Consider the following 15172-nt stretch of genomic DNA (forward strand, 5'->3'; position numbering starts at 1 on the left):
ATTTTAATATAGCAGTTGTGTACATTTCAATCCCAAACTTCCCAACTACCATTCCTGCATGGTTATCATAAGTTTGTTCTCTATTAATCTGTTTCTGGGAAACTCATATCTTAGATATTTACTTGTTCCATATTTCCTCAGTGTCATTTAGCTTTTTGGTTGCATGTACATATATGTGTCTGTTTTACTTTTATGTAGTCATTTAAAATTGTTCTCAAATTTTGTATATTCAGTGGGCAATTTTGCAACATTCACAGGTCCTGTCTATTTAGATAAAATTTTTAAAAGGAAACTACACACCTTATTCCAGCTGTTTGTTGGATGGTTTAGTGTATAGTGCTGTCATGAAATTACCTCTAAGACTATCCCCTTTGTTTCACTTTTAAAAATAATTTGATAAAATGGTATTTTCCAAGGAAAATATGAAAACTGTATTGAATATTATTTTGCTAGACTAAAAGCTCCTGAAAATTTTAATTATAGAATTAAATTTAAGGTTACTGATCTAGTGTAGATTTTATAAAAGGAACATTTATTTTTAGAATTTTGTGATATAATCATGTTTGTATAAGGTAAATTCAATCAATTCAACAAAGACTTTCCTTTGTTATTGTCACAACTGCCTCTTCTAGTTAAAGAAGTATTAGAGGTAACCCTAAAACTGTTAAATGCTATCTGTGTGTCAGTAGCATCTTATAAAAATTGCAATACATTTATTTTGGGTAAACTCTGCTTCATTAGAGTTTAATATGCTATATGTTATGTATTTCAGAAACTCCAGGAAGGAACTTAATGACATACGATTTGAGTTTACTCCAGGAAGAGGTAAGTTTCAATTGAAATTATTATTTTATTGCTACAGAGAGCATTTCAGAAATTGATTATAAGCATGTGGTTATAATTTGGTATTCAAAAATGCATTCTCTAACAATAGAGGAGGGAAGGAAGGAAGGAAGAAAGGAAGGATTTGTAGTAATTGCAGAGAATCCAAACCAAACCTACTACTGATTGTATGAATTCTAATGACACGTGCTGCACAGAATACACACACTTATAAATTAAATCTATTAGCTCAAGCGTGAAAAGAAGTGCTGGCATGGTGATGCAGGGCCTAAAGGACATTATGATGGGTGTGATGAGATGCGCATAGCAATCCTAATTATGATTGAGCAACAAACCATGACATCAGACCAAAAGGTAGCATACTTGGCCTCTCTGTTGTCCATTCTGATTATACAAAGCCTGTGTTGAGCAGTGTCTGGGCTGCTGCTTGCTACAGGCACCACTAGGAGGCTTGGTAGGAACAATGCCAGTCTGGCAGCAGAATGTAATTTTAGTATTTTGAGTAGTTACTAAAATAGCGTCAGGGCTAGACTGGTTGCTCTTTTAGTGCTAGGATGCATGGAAGTCATCGAACCATGTCCTGTTTCTAGGTGTCTCTAGCACCTGGCAAGCACCTGGTACGCAGGAGAATCCCAAGTCATTTTGGTTAACTAATGGATTCAGGCTTTAGAGATCACAACACTAGTTGTTAAACAAAATTGCTATTTCCACTCTTTAGTTCATAACCAGAACAGTCTAAAGAAGTGAAAATCAGGTGCTAATGCTATGACTGTACTGTCCTTGACCTCTGGTTTCAGACTTTTACATGAAAATAGCCTTGATATTTCATTAATCTCATACATTTGAACATATAACACGCTGTAATTATTTTATGTATTAGAACGCCATGTCGAATTTGACTTGATTAAATAAGTTGAAATTCTATGTGCTAAAATTTTGAAAACCTGAAACTTTCCTGACTTGATAGCTGGTCAGTCAGTTAATGGCTTGATCTCCTTGCTGTTACCACCTGTAAGAGGACACAAACTCAAATGCTTACAGGAGCCAAAGTGAATTGTGGGAACCAGAGAGTTCTAAGTACATTCCAGTTCAGTTTTGAACAAACCCTGCCCACCAAACAAAATATGTTCCTGGGCCATAGGTGGTTATGGACTCAGTGGCCCCGATCTCTAGTCTCCTGTAAGCACAAAGATTTCAGGATTTCCAGAGGACCTCCCTGGTGGTCCGGTGGTTAAGACTCTGTGCTTCCAGTGCAGAAGACACAAGTTCAGTCCCTGGTTGGGGAACTAAGATCCCTGCATGCTGTGCTGTGTAGTCAAAATAATCATCATCATCATCATGATTTCTAATGTATTTAAATTCAACATATCTTTTTACAAAAAAACATAGTAGGTTTCCTAACTGATCTTTCTTTCTGGGGGCAATCTTTGACAGCTTAGAGTCAGTCTGTGAAATTGAACTGTTGCCGGTTGCTGTTATCTAAAAGCTATTTCGTCATAAAAATGTTGACTAGCCAATTCTGTGATAAAATCTAACAATTATATAATAAGAGTTTCAAGTGTAGTAAATAGAAAGAACAGATTCTTATTTTAACAGTATTTTTTTTCATCTGATTGTTTAAGATTGACAGTGGCAATAAAAATCAATTTTTTTCAAAGGAAACAAAGAAATGAATTTCTGAGTTGAGGATTGCTGGGGATAAGACAGCCCTATCTGCATGACCTGGCCCTTTGTGCTGGCTTTGGCAGCCTCGTTTGCCACGGTTAGATTCAGTCTCTGCTTTTGTTGCCCAGACAGAGACCACAGTGCTGACTTCCCGATGATAGCTGGCCCTCCCTGGGCAGTGAGCACAGCCTGTTATTAATAGTTTCAGAAACACCACAGTTGAATCACTGTACTTGTGTGATTACTGATGCTGTCAAGCATTTCAGATGTTGTTTGCACTCCATCTGTGCATGCATACCACATGTACTATGTCTCTGCTATATACACACGTAAATACACATGGCATTGAATATATATATTGAATATATAAAGTGAACATATCAAATATTCTGTCCTCATTTGAGGGCAAACCCTTTGTGTTTATTATGTTGCTGTAATGGTCTAGAAAGCAGAGCATACATGATCATTTATGATTGTTTATGCATCAGGACTGTTAGCTTAATGAAAAATAAGTTATCAGTTACCTCAAGTTTTTGTTCTAAACTGTTACTGACATATTACTTAACATGCATGAAAAATAACTGCTGAATGGCACACACACACAAACCAGGGACATTTCCATTTTTGACCAACGAGCACTACCCATGTGCTATTTTGATATGACTCATTTGGTACCCAACAGTCCTGAAAATAGTCAGAGATGCCACACACTTTAATGATTTGGGAATGTTCTTTGCTTCAGTACTGCTTTAGTGCTAGCCCTTAATGTGGCTTTGTTTGATTATTCCATTCTCATCTGACTTCTTTGATTATAGCTCCTTACTGAAGTGTAAGATCTGATTGGTAACTTTAGAGATGGTGGTATCACATCCAGTTGCTTTAACAGATAGTAGCATGTAACCACTACCTACTGTATGCCTGGTGTCTATGAGGCAGGCACTTTAATTCAATATGCTGCTTTTCCTGAAGTTTCTAGTGGCTTCCAGGAAGATGGAGATTGAGGCTGAATATTCTAGCTGACTTTATAAAGCACATCATATTCAGACTAGAGCCTTTTGTTATGCTGTCCTAGGTTCATGCTGTGGGCTTCCCTGGTGATAGAATAAATATTGCTGGCTTCCCAGCAATAAAGAGTCTGCCTGCCAATGTAGGAGCCATGGGTTTGATCCCTGGGTCAGGAAGATCCCGTGGAGAAGGACATGGCAACCCACTCCAGTATTCTTGCCAGGAAATCACATGGACAAGGGAGCCTGGCAGGCTACAGTCCATAGGATAGCAAAGAGTCGGATACAACTTAGCAACTAAACAACATCAAGGTTCATGCTTTGAGATTGTTTTATCTCTGAGAGAATTTTGTAAGGTGTTTCTTGTACTTCTAATAGTGAGGACAAGGTCCAAGATAAGCCCACCTTAAATGGAATTTCATTTTTTAGTAAGATTCCTGTGTTTTTCTTTTCCATTTCCTTCTTTGATTTCATTTCATCGGATGAGTAAAGTGATAGAATACCACAGTTTCTCTGAAAGTACAAAGAATATACATCAACTCTCAAAGTCTTGTTGGCAGTTTGGAAAATTGAGCCATGTATGAGAGAGAGAAAGAAGGTGCATTTCAAATGGTCTCTGGTTGCCTCGTTATCATCACAGTTACCATGTGCTGAGTAATTACTATGAGTCGGACACCAGGCTAAACATATTAAAGCCCGCTATGAAAGGTAATTGTACCTTCAGCTATGTGCTCATGTTGAGTATGAGTACACACTTAAACACACAACACACACTAAGCCCACTTACATAGTCATCATATTTGAAACCCATTTTGTGATGAAGGCAGCCTTTGGCATAGCAAACTGTAGTTCAGCTTAGGTGGTTACTTGATTCAGGAGCTGTACTTTCCCAGTTTCTTCTTATCTAACTCTAGTACTGTGTATTTGTAATAATATCAGGCTGCCATGGAGAGCATGCAATCTCCCTTGTGAAAACATCAAGGTTCATAATGGTTCTTTGAGCACGTGGCAGTTTATCAGTTTCCCTTTACAAAGTCTTCAAACAGACTTCTCACTATTGTCATGTTCACGATAACCTCTCAATTAAGTAATTTCTGTTATATTCACTTGCTACAGCCTGTTCAATCTCATCTTTATGAGATTGCTAACGCCTGTCAATTATCATTGAGAGGCTACATTCTTTTATTCAACCACATTTTCTAAGAGAATGAGTCTTTTGCTATCGAATGATCAATGTCATGTTAAAGGATTTTCTTAATAGCATTCATTTAAATAGCTCATCTTAATAGTCCAACAAGCTCACAGGCTGTTTGTACCAAACATAAGGTTGTATCAAATGCTACCTCTTCAACCTTTGCCATAAATTATAACTCAGTAGCTACTAATGATAGGAAAGGATTGATGGTGGCTGGAATTAACCTTGGCAAGAAAGAAACGCATTGTCATAGGGACCAGTTATGAGCTAACTTCTAGAGGTGCATTTGAGGACTAATTCAGGTAGTAGACAAAAGGCAAAAATTTCTTGGCTCACCAAAAATGAAGCAGTGATTTTGTAGAACCTCTTTTGAACAAAGACAGGATGCAAATTGTATGTGGCAAATGTATTTCACATTGCTTCTGATTTTTCCTCCTGATAGAACCTGAATTGTTGAAATACACATGAATGATTTTTCTAAATGAAAAGTATATATATTTTACATTGTACTAGATTGTTAATTTTTATTGTGTGGTTTCTGATCCACCTTCATTTCACATTTGGGCAGATACTGCAGACGGCGTTTCTCAGGAGCTCTTCTCTGCCGGCTTGGTTGATGGGCATGATGTAGTTATAGGTGAGTCATTTTTTAATGCATGTAGTGTCATGCATTTTGTTTATATATCAAATGGAACTGCACTTAGAAACAAAAGTTTTCAGAAGGGAATAATTTATTCTGTGAATTTCTGAAAATTTCTTCAATTCCTATCTTTTATGTGAAAGAAGTATATTTAAGAGTCATATTTAATTTTCTGTTCCAAAGGCACTTAATATAATTCTGTCCCATTTGTCCAGACATGATTTATCCAATGCAAAACCTCACTTACTGGAGATAAACCAAAGAACCTAGAAAACCGAAAAGTCCATGACCTAGCAAGCCCAAGATACTGTAAATTCCATACACAGAAGTGTGGAAACTTCTGCGGTCCTTTCTCTGAGTTTCTCTATTCTTTGTTTGGACACAGTTCTAATAAACTTAGGTGGTGGACTTCCTAGCTCTTAGAAAAATTCATTCATTATGAAGTTTCAAGGTTGGATGAAACTTAACCATCATTCAGTCCAGTTCTTTCATTGTGTGAATAAGGAAACAAATTCCTAAAGTGATTCAGTGGTTTGTCGAGGGCCTGCAGCTGGGCTATGGCAGAACCACCACACTTTGAGACTGTGGCTTTTTCTACTACTGCTACTTTTTAGAATCAAGAAAAAGCTGCGTGAAAATTGGGGAGCCTGCTAGCTACAGACACACTAATAGGAGCAAGAAATGACTGCTGGCTTCCTGCCAAGGCAGGGAAGGCAGAAAAGCTGTAAGAGGCAGACGGTGTCATCTAAGAAAAAGTGTAGCCTGCATCTACCTGGGGTGAGGGTGAAGGGATCCATATTCTGCAACAAATTCTGAATTTATGAAGATCTTATAATGTAGCTTATTATTGCATATTTATAATGATGACCCTAAGTAATTGAGATGAGTTAATATTTTAACAGTGTTAATTATGACATTATATTCATTATATTTTTAATTATATAATTATAATACTATAATAGTATTATGATAAAACTTTCTTTAAAGTCAAATCAAAACCAGTTCTTGAAATGACTTGGGCCCCTTAAGTGATAGGTTTTAACTTAAAGAAAAATCACTTTATTTTTTTAAGTATGAAATGCTTTATACTTTGCTTCACTTTGCTATACAGCTAGAAACTAACGCAGCATTGGAAAGCAACTATACTGATAAAAGCTAATTCCAAAAAATCACTTACTTAAAATAATTTCTTCCTCAGTAATGCTGGAGTGTGTCACTAAGTTGGAGCTTGAGGTAGATACACTTACCCATCAGAATAATTTGTTCCTAGAATCTCTGTAATTTACATCATTACAAAATGAGTTGTTTTATGTAAAAAAGAGTCATAGGGATTTTAGTGAGATGTTGAAATTCTGACTAGAGAATCAGTATCTAAGTTACTGTTATACAAGTATTCATAAATGTAAAGATACAAAGTTATCTTTGTAATTAGAAAAAAGTAAGCTCTTATTCCTCTTAATTATACAGGAAGTGTACACATTGATTTTGCAAAGAAGCTGTTTTTAAAAAATATTTATTTGGCTACATCAGGTCTCAGTTGCATCACTTGATGTCTTTCTTGCATCATGCAGGGTCTTTCTTTGTGGTGCAGAGATTCTCTAGTTGCGGTGTGCCGGCTTCAGAAATTGCAGTACCCAGGCTCTCCAGTTGGGGTGCACAGACCCTGGAGCACGCAGGCTCTGTAGATAGAGCATGGGCTTAGTTGCTCCGTGGCATATGGGATCTTAATTGTCAGACCAGGACCAAATCCGCATCCTCTGCATTGCCAGGTGGATTCTTAATCACGAGACCATCAAGGAAGTCCCCACAAGGAAACTCTGACTCCTCTGCCAAGTGGTGTATATGATTATATAGACATATTTTAAAGAAGATATATATGTGCACACATACATAGAGGGGTGTGTGTGTGTGTATTTTCTCATATATTCTGTCTTTCATACACTTTAAAGCCTTGTGAGGTCCCATGGCTAGCTGAGTTCTTTAGTTTCTGATCAAATGTGAGGGGGAGCTGAGCAATAAGGTCAGTTCAACTTTGGCATTTATTGTAAATTCCATATCAGAATTCTTCATGTTAATCATTCTTTGATAAAGGTAGATTTTTCTCATTTGAAAAAATGAGCACACACCTTTGTGTTTTAGTTCACACTAAAGAATTAAGAGAAAAATTAATGGCTAGATCAAGATACCCTGTAAAGAATATCTTCCTTAAAGAGAGCTATGGTCCATATACAAAGCAGGCAGAATTAAAAATTAATTAACAGATAAAAATTAATCAAGACACCTGCTAGTATCTATTTGACAAAAAGTCGAGGAGCACATAGTCCTTTTATTTAACATGATCTTGGCAGGTGGATGGCTCAGATGGTAAAGAGTCTGCCTGCAATGCAGGAGATGTGGGTTCAATCCTTGGGTCGGGAAGATCCCATGGAGAAGGAAATGGCAACCCACTCCAGTGTTCCTGCCTGGAAAATTCCATGAACAGAGGAGCCTGGAGAGCTACAGTCCATGGGGTCACAAAGAGTCGGATACCGCTGAGCAGCTAACACTTTCACTTTCACTTTCACTTGGTAGGTGGCAGGTAGTGTGGAGAATAAAAGAGATTCATGGGAGGTATTAAGTCACATCTTTATTTAAGCATGATCTTGCTTCAGATCTACAGTCAAATTTAGTGTACTTCTTTTGTTTTGTTTTGTTTTTTTTGCCCCAGGCTCAGCTGAATCTAAACCAGAGGATTTTTGGTCATTGAGTTTTTTTTAAAAAGTGGAAATTAAGGCATAATGCATGTCCAGCTTATTGAGTGTGGTTTAAATATATAACCAGAAAGCTTCTACTTTTTGATGCTTTATTTATTCTTCCCCCAGTTTTTCATTTTGCCTTTTCCCCTTCTTGGAACTGGAGTGTGGAGTGTTGGAGTGAGACTCAGGGGTGTGCAGTTGTTCCTCGTCTAGTAGCACTGAACATCCCTCACAGGGACAGCACACCTAAGGGTGACAATGTCTACGTTTTTCATTTGATCATTGTATCAATTATACAAGGTAGAAAGGACTTGCTGCTTTTAATAAGTATTTTATGAACAAAAGAGGGAGGTCAAAAGAAGTTTCTGGGATACTGTAACTTATCATGGTCCTTGAACTTGGATCCTGTGACTCCAAGCCTAGAGCCTAAGCTTGAATCTGACCCTGTGTATACAGTTAATCCAACATCTTTAGCCTTGAAGAATGGATCCAGATAACTTTAAGTGGTTTCTGTGTCTCTGGAAAAAAATAACTTGCCCTTATTTGTTTTTCTTGTATGAGTAGATGGTTTATGTTTTAAATGTTGATTATTTGATGAGCAGGTGATATGTGTTTAAGTCTGTCCCCTATCTCAGCCGTTCTGTGTTCCTTCTGGCATAATTTTCTTCCCTTTCTACTGATTTGTCCCACCAGCACACGAACATATCTTTATGTCTCCCATTTTAAAGCTTTTTTACTCCACCTCCCATTTCAGCTGTTTCTCTTCATCCCCTTACAATTAAACTTCTCAAAAGAATTGCTGCTGACTTCACTTCTTTTTCTACCACTGTCTCTTGAAACCACTCCAGTCAGACTTGTAACTTCCTCACTCCACTCAGACTAGTTCAGAGCCGTATCTGGGGAAAGCATACACCTAGCAGATGAAATGGGAAATGCAAAGGTAGATATGGCTGGAGTGGAGTGAACAAGATGGAGGAAGAGAAAATCCATGGACTGTGAATGACCACCTGACAGGTTCCTAAATCCAGTGGCTAATTCTCAGTGATCTGTCAGCAGGATTGGGCAGAGTGGACAATGCCCTCCACCATGATAAGTGGTTTCATTTGATGTTTAAGACTCTTTTCTCTCTTGGTCTTCTCACCTTTTTTGTGTTTTCTTCTTAGTCTTTTATGTTCATTCCTTTTCATCTCTCTGACCTATGAATATTGACATGTCCATAGGCTCGTTCACTGTATTTCTTCACTTTTCTCTAGTCACTCACATCCTTGATGATGTCATCTAGTTTATGATATTAACGTCTCCCACTCTCAAACTCCCACATTTCTGTCTCTAGCCCAGATGTGTCCTTTGAATTCCAGACTCATATTCATCTCTCTCTGTGGCATCTTGACACAGAAGGCTCATTACCATCCCAGATTTAATTAACATCTCCAAAAACATGCCCCTGTGGTTTCCTCTCGGTCTGCAACCCGCAGAGGCCTTGCCCCCTAGGTAGGTGTCAGCCCCATCTTTTTAGAATGGAGACAAAAACCAGAGTTGTCTTTTCCTTTTCTTTTTCTCATTCTCGATATCCAGCCTGTCTAAATGACTCGAGATCCAGCCGTTATTTACCATCTCACCTCCCATCCTATTTCAGACTCTTTTCATCTCTCAGTTGAATTACTGCATTCATCTCTTCACTGGTCTCCCTGCTTCTGACTTTGCCTCCTTTCAGCATGTTCTCGTCACAGCAGCCAGAGAGATCCATGTAAAAAGTAAGTCAGATACAAAAGGCCACACACATTATGATTCCATATATATGAAATGACTACAGTATGCAAATCCATAGAGAAAGTAGATCGTGGTTGCCAGAGCTGGAGAGGGGCATGGGAAAGGGGAGTGACTGCTTAGGGGTCGAGGGCTTCTTTTTGCAGTGATGAAAATGTTCTGGAGTTAGAAGTGGTTGCACAACCTTGTGACTATACTAAAAACCACTGAATTGTGCCCTTTCAAAGGGTGAGTTTTATGATATGTGAATTACATCTCAATAAAAAAAATGTAAGCCATATCACATTAATGCTTTAAATAAAACTCTGTAATAGCTTTCCATCCCATATCTCAACGGCTTACAATCCTCTGTATGATCTGTCCCCTGTCATTTCTCAGACGTCTTCCCTCTCTGTGACTGCCTCTCCTCCCCGTTTCACCCCAGCCACGCTGGCTTTTGTACTTGCTCTGCCCTCGGCCAGGATGCTCATTCCCCAGGTTCACCTGGGTATCTCCTAGTGCTTAAATGCTGCCTCTCAAAGGGGCCTTCCCTGACCGGCCTATTTAGAATTCCAACCTGTCCCCAACTCTCTACCCCCATCCTTAAAGTACTTTTCCTAATCTCTCCCCATCTAATTGGCTGTATTTCATTTATTTATTTATTTTTAACTATATAGGATCTTCCCTTGAGCATAAGTTTTTTGAAGGCCAGGATTTTTGTTTTATTAAATGCTATGTTTCCAGTTCCCCAAACTCTACATTTATATAGTTAACCGCTAGAGATAAACATATACCACCTTAAAATATACAAATATCTCATAACACTTTCTAAAGAAGGCTATATGGGATTCTACTATTTTAAGAATCTTACTTTCAAGAGTACAGAAATCAAGTAGCATTTTACAAATATGAAATATAGTCCCTTGACAAAAAGGTTGTACTAAAATATAGTCCAGTTCAATGTAGAACATTGGCATATAGAGGTTTGAGTGATATTTTGAATGTGTATTTTTTTCAGTTTCCATAATATAAAACAGCTAACATTTAAATAGTTTTTAAAATCTTTTTTCCCTATCAGAATTTCCTCTTGAATCAGAGTAAATGCTTAGGGCAATATAAAAATCTGAATAAAAGCAATAGTGTATGTTATGGAGCAGTGAATGTTACGACTTTTACTATAATGTAGTGAACATAATGTTACAAAAAAATCTTCAGTACCCAGCTTCAGGGTAATCTGTCTTTAGTGTACGAACCATCACAAAGCAGAATTTAGACTGAGGGACCAGTGTAGTGACAGAGAGTGATTGCTGTCACGCAGAAGCAGAGCAAAACTTAAATGCAGTGTTTATGGTCTGAAATCATGAATTCACTTCAGTTGGGCTTCAGTGCAGCACTACCTTAGGCAGGAAACAAAGTACGCTTAGACTTGGTGTACATCAGAACTGAGATTGACAAGGCTTTGGGTGGATGTTGGTTTAAAAATATGAGTTAACTTTGCAAGATGCAAGACAAGATGCGTGTATGAATTTGCTTCTCTTTCCTGACTGGCATGGCTGACAAGTGGAAATAAACCAGATCTCAGTACCCAACACAGTTGTTTCAAAGATGGACCTCCAGTGAGACAGCTGAGAAGGTTTTCCTTAGCTTCCTAGCTCAGAAATGGTCCATTGGAAGTTTTGTCAGCAACAGAAGCAAAGGGGAGAAAACACATAAACAAACTCATATGTACCAAAGACAGCAAAAGTTCTGAATCCTCTTCAGGTCTTGTGATACATGGTATTTTTGAGTCTTTCTTGGATAAGTGTTAGGACCTCAGCAATAGAAGGAACACTGATGCGTACGTTCAGCTGGCCAGTTAACCTTTGCTGCCCAGCCACTCCTGCTCCTGACGTTCGATCTGCAAGGCCTAATGTAGCATCCAGGGTGTGACAGTGAGTGAAGCGCTTGGCAGCTGCCTTTTGGGAAAGTGCCCACTGACAGCTCTTTGCTGGGTTTTTAATACCACCGTTTCCTCGCTTTGTAACAATATATGTCTATTTTTTTTTTCCGCTTTAAGTGGGGTTGAGAACCAAATGTTGGCATTTCTGTTTCCTGAGAAGGGAGATGTGTTTCTGCATTTATTTATACAATTTTCCTTTGAGAGATTTTGAGCCTAGCTGACTAGTTAGGACTCAGTGGAAGCTAATATTAGCTATATACATTCTCATAAGGTCTCTCAGTGCACTTTTGGACATTCTGTGCATGTCCTTGGCATGCTCTTTTGCTGCACATGGAGAATCCTGTTCAAAACCTGTCTGCCTTACCGTGTGTAAAATAGATAGCTAATGGGAAGCTGCTGTATAACACGGGAGCCCAGCCTGGCACTCTGTGACCACCTGGATGGATGGGATATGGGGGTTGCTCAAGAGGGAGGGGATGTGCACACACATACATGCAACATTGTAAAGCAGTTATCTTCCAATTAAAAAGAAAAGACTTCCCCAAAAACCTGTCTGCCCTTTAAGAGTCACTGTGAATGCCACCTCCACGAAGCCTTCTCTGATGCTCACCTCCTCCCTAATGAAATCTGAAAGACAGCTTTTCCTCGCCAGAAACCCCAGAGAATGGTTTTTACCTTTAACGACACATGACTTTCATCCTACTGTACTCCCAGAGCCTACTTTCTCTTTGTGTGGAGGTTGAGTGCACCTTTACAGCAATGCCTGTTTTTCTGGGGGTGGGGGTGTGGGTGGTTGTTTTTTTTTTTTAATCTCTACTATGCTTGCCACACATAGGCATTTAAATATACTTCTGTATAAATCAATACATTTAATTCCATTTGGGAAATTTAACACTGGAGTTGTTCATGAATTGATGACCTGGGCAATATAAATATTATGGCACCCTCTCAAAACTGAAGAATAATTCACCATGATTGATTTTTTAAATTTAGTTTTTAAAAAATTTTTGTTTTTTAACACCAAAAACATTTTGTATTGGGGTATAGCTGATGAAGGGACTCAGTCATATATATAACATGTATCCATTCTTCCCCAAAGCCTGCTCCCATCCAGGCTGGCACATACCATTGAGCAGAATTCATGTCCTCTATGATAGGTTTTTGTTGGTTATCCATTTTAGAAATCACAGTGTGTACATGACCTTCCCAAAGTCCTTAACTATCCCTTTCCCACTGGCAACCATGAGTTCATTTTCTAAGTCTGTGAGTCTCAGTTTCGTAAGTTTATTTGTATTATTTCTTTTTAGATTCCACATATAAGGGATGTCATGTGATGTTTCTCCTCTGTCTGACTGACTTCACTCAGTATGACATTCCAGGTCCATCCATGTTGCTGCAAATGGCCTTATTTCATTCTTTTTAATGGCTGAGTAATATTCCATTGTGTGTATATCTCTGTGTGTGTTTACAATAGTCAAGACATGGAAACAACCTAAATGTCCATCAACAGAGGAATGGATAAAGATGTCGTATATATGTGTGTGTGTATATATATATATGTATATATATATACACACACACACACTATTGTAAACAGTGCTGCTGTGAACATTGGGTTGCATGTATCTTTTGGGGCCCTGTTTTTTTCTGGATATAAACCCAGGAGTGGGATTGCAGGGTCATATGGTAGCTCTATTTTTAGTTTTTTAAGGAACCTCCATACTGTTCTCCATAGTGGGTGCATCAATTTACATTCTCACCAACAGTATAGGAGGGTTCCCTTCTCTCCACATCCTCTCCAGCGTTTGTTGTTTGTAGATATTTTGATGCTAGCCATTCTGACCAGTATGAGGTGATATTTCATTGTAGTTCTGATTTGCATTTATCTAATAACTAGTGATGTTAAACATCTTTTCATGTGACTATCGGCTATCTGTGTGTCCTCTTTAGAGAAATGTCTCTTCAGGTCTTTGGCCCATTTTTTGAGTGGGTTGTTTGTTTTGATACTATCAAGGGTCATAGTTCAGTTCAGTTCGGTTGCTCAGTCCTGGCCCAGTCTTTGCGACCCCATGAATCGCAGCACGCCAGGCCTCCCTGTCCATCACCAACTCCCAGAGTTCACCCAAACTCATGTGCATCCAGTCGGTGATGCCATCAAGCCATCTCATCCTCTGTCATCCCCTTCTCTTCCTGCCCTCAATCCCTCCCAGCATCAAGGTCTTTTCAAATGAGTCAACTCTTCACACGAGGTGGCCAAAATATTGGAGTTTCAGCTTTAGCATCATTCCTTCCAAAGAACACCCAGGACTGATCTCATTTAGGATGGACTGGTTGGATCTCCTTGCAGTCCAAGGGACTCTCAAGAGTCTTCTTCAACACCACAGTTCAAAAGCATCAGTTCTTTAGCGCTTGGCTTTCTTCACACTCCAACTTTCACATCCATACATGACCACTGGAAAAACCATAGCCTTAACTAGACAGACCTTTGTTGGCAAAGTAATCTCTGCTTTTGAATATGCTATCTAGGTTGGTCATAACTTTGCTTCCATGGAGTAAGAGTCTTTTAATTTCATGGCTGCAATCACCATCTGCAGTGATTTTGGAGCCCCCAAAAATAAAGCCAGCCACTGTTTCCACTGTTTCCCCATCTATTTCCCGTGAAGTGATGGGACCAGATGCCATGATCTTAGTTTTCTGAATTTTGAGCTGTAAGCCAACTTTTTCACTCTCCTCTTTCACTTTCATCAAGAGGCTTTTTAGTTCCTCTTCACTTTCTGCCATAAGGGTGGTGTCATCTGCATATCTGAGGTGATTGATATTTCTCCCGGCAATCTTGATTCCAGCTTGTGCTTCTTCCAGCCCAGCGTTTCTCATGATGTACTCTGCATATAAGTTAATAAGCAGGGTGACAATATACAGCCTTGACATTCTCCTTTTCCTGTTTGAAAACAATCTGTTGTTCCATGTCCAGTTCTAACTGTTGCTTCCTGACCTGCATATAGGTTTCTCAAGAGACAGGTCAGGTGGTCTGGTATTCCCATCTCTTTCAGAATTTTCCACAGTTTATTGTGATCCACACAGTCAAAGGCTTTGGCATAGTCAATAAAGCAGAAATAGATGTTTCTCTGGAACTCTCTTGCTTTTTCCATGATCCAGCGGATGTTGGCAGTTTCATCTCTGGCTCCTCTGCCTGTTCTAAAACCAGCTTGAACATCTGGAAGTTCACGGTTCATGTATTGCTGAAGCCTGGCTTGGAGAATTTTGAGCATTACTTTACTAGCGTGTGAGATTAGTGCAATTGTGCAGTTTGAGCATTCTTTGGCATTGCCTTTCTTTGGGATTGGAATGAAAACTGACCTTTTCCAGTCCTGTGGCCACTGCTGAGTTTTCCAAATTTGCTGGAGT

At 38.8% G+C, this 15172-nt stretch overlaps 1 protein-coding gene across 2 annotated transcripts in view; it reads left to right on the top strand.

The window, feature by feature from the left end:
* The window catches only part of STK39 (serine threonine kinase 39), a 317449-nt gene that overhangs the window by 250264 nt on the left and 52013 nt on the right, over positions 1-15172 (top strand). For both annotated transcript variants that reach the window (XM_010858933.1, XM_010858932.1), the window contains exons 15-16: positions 773-825; positions 5276-5344. In XM_010858933.1, the coding sequence (XP_010857235.1) occupies positions 773-825; positions 5276-5344 (122 nt within the window). The remainder of the gene's footprint in view (positions 1-772; positions 826-5275; positions 5345-15172) is intronic.

Source organism: Bison bison, unplaced genomic scaffold, assembly GCF_000754665.1.
Source record: "Bison bison bison isolate TAMUID 2011002044 unplaced genomic scaffold, Bison_UMD1.0 scf7180017864452, whole genome shotgun sequence".
Lineage (NCBI taxonomy): Eukaryota > Metazoa > Chordata > Mammalia > Artiodactyla > Bovidae > Bison > Bison bison.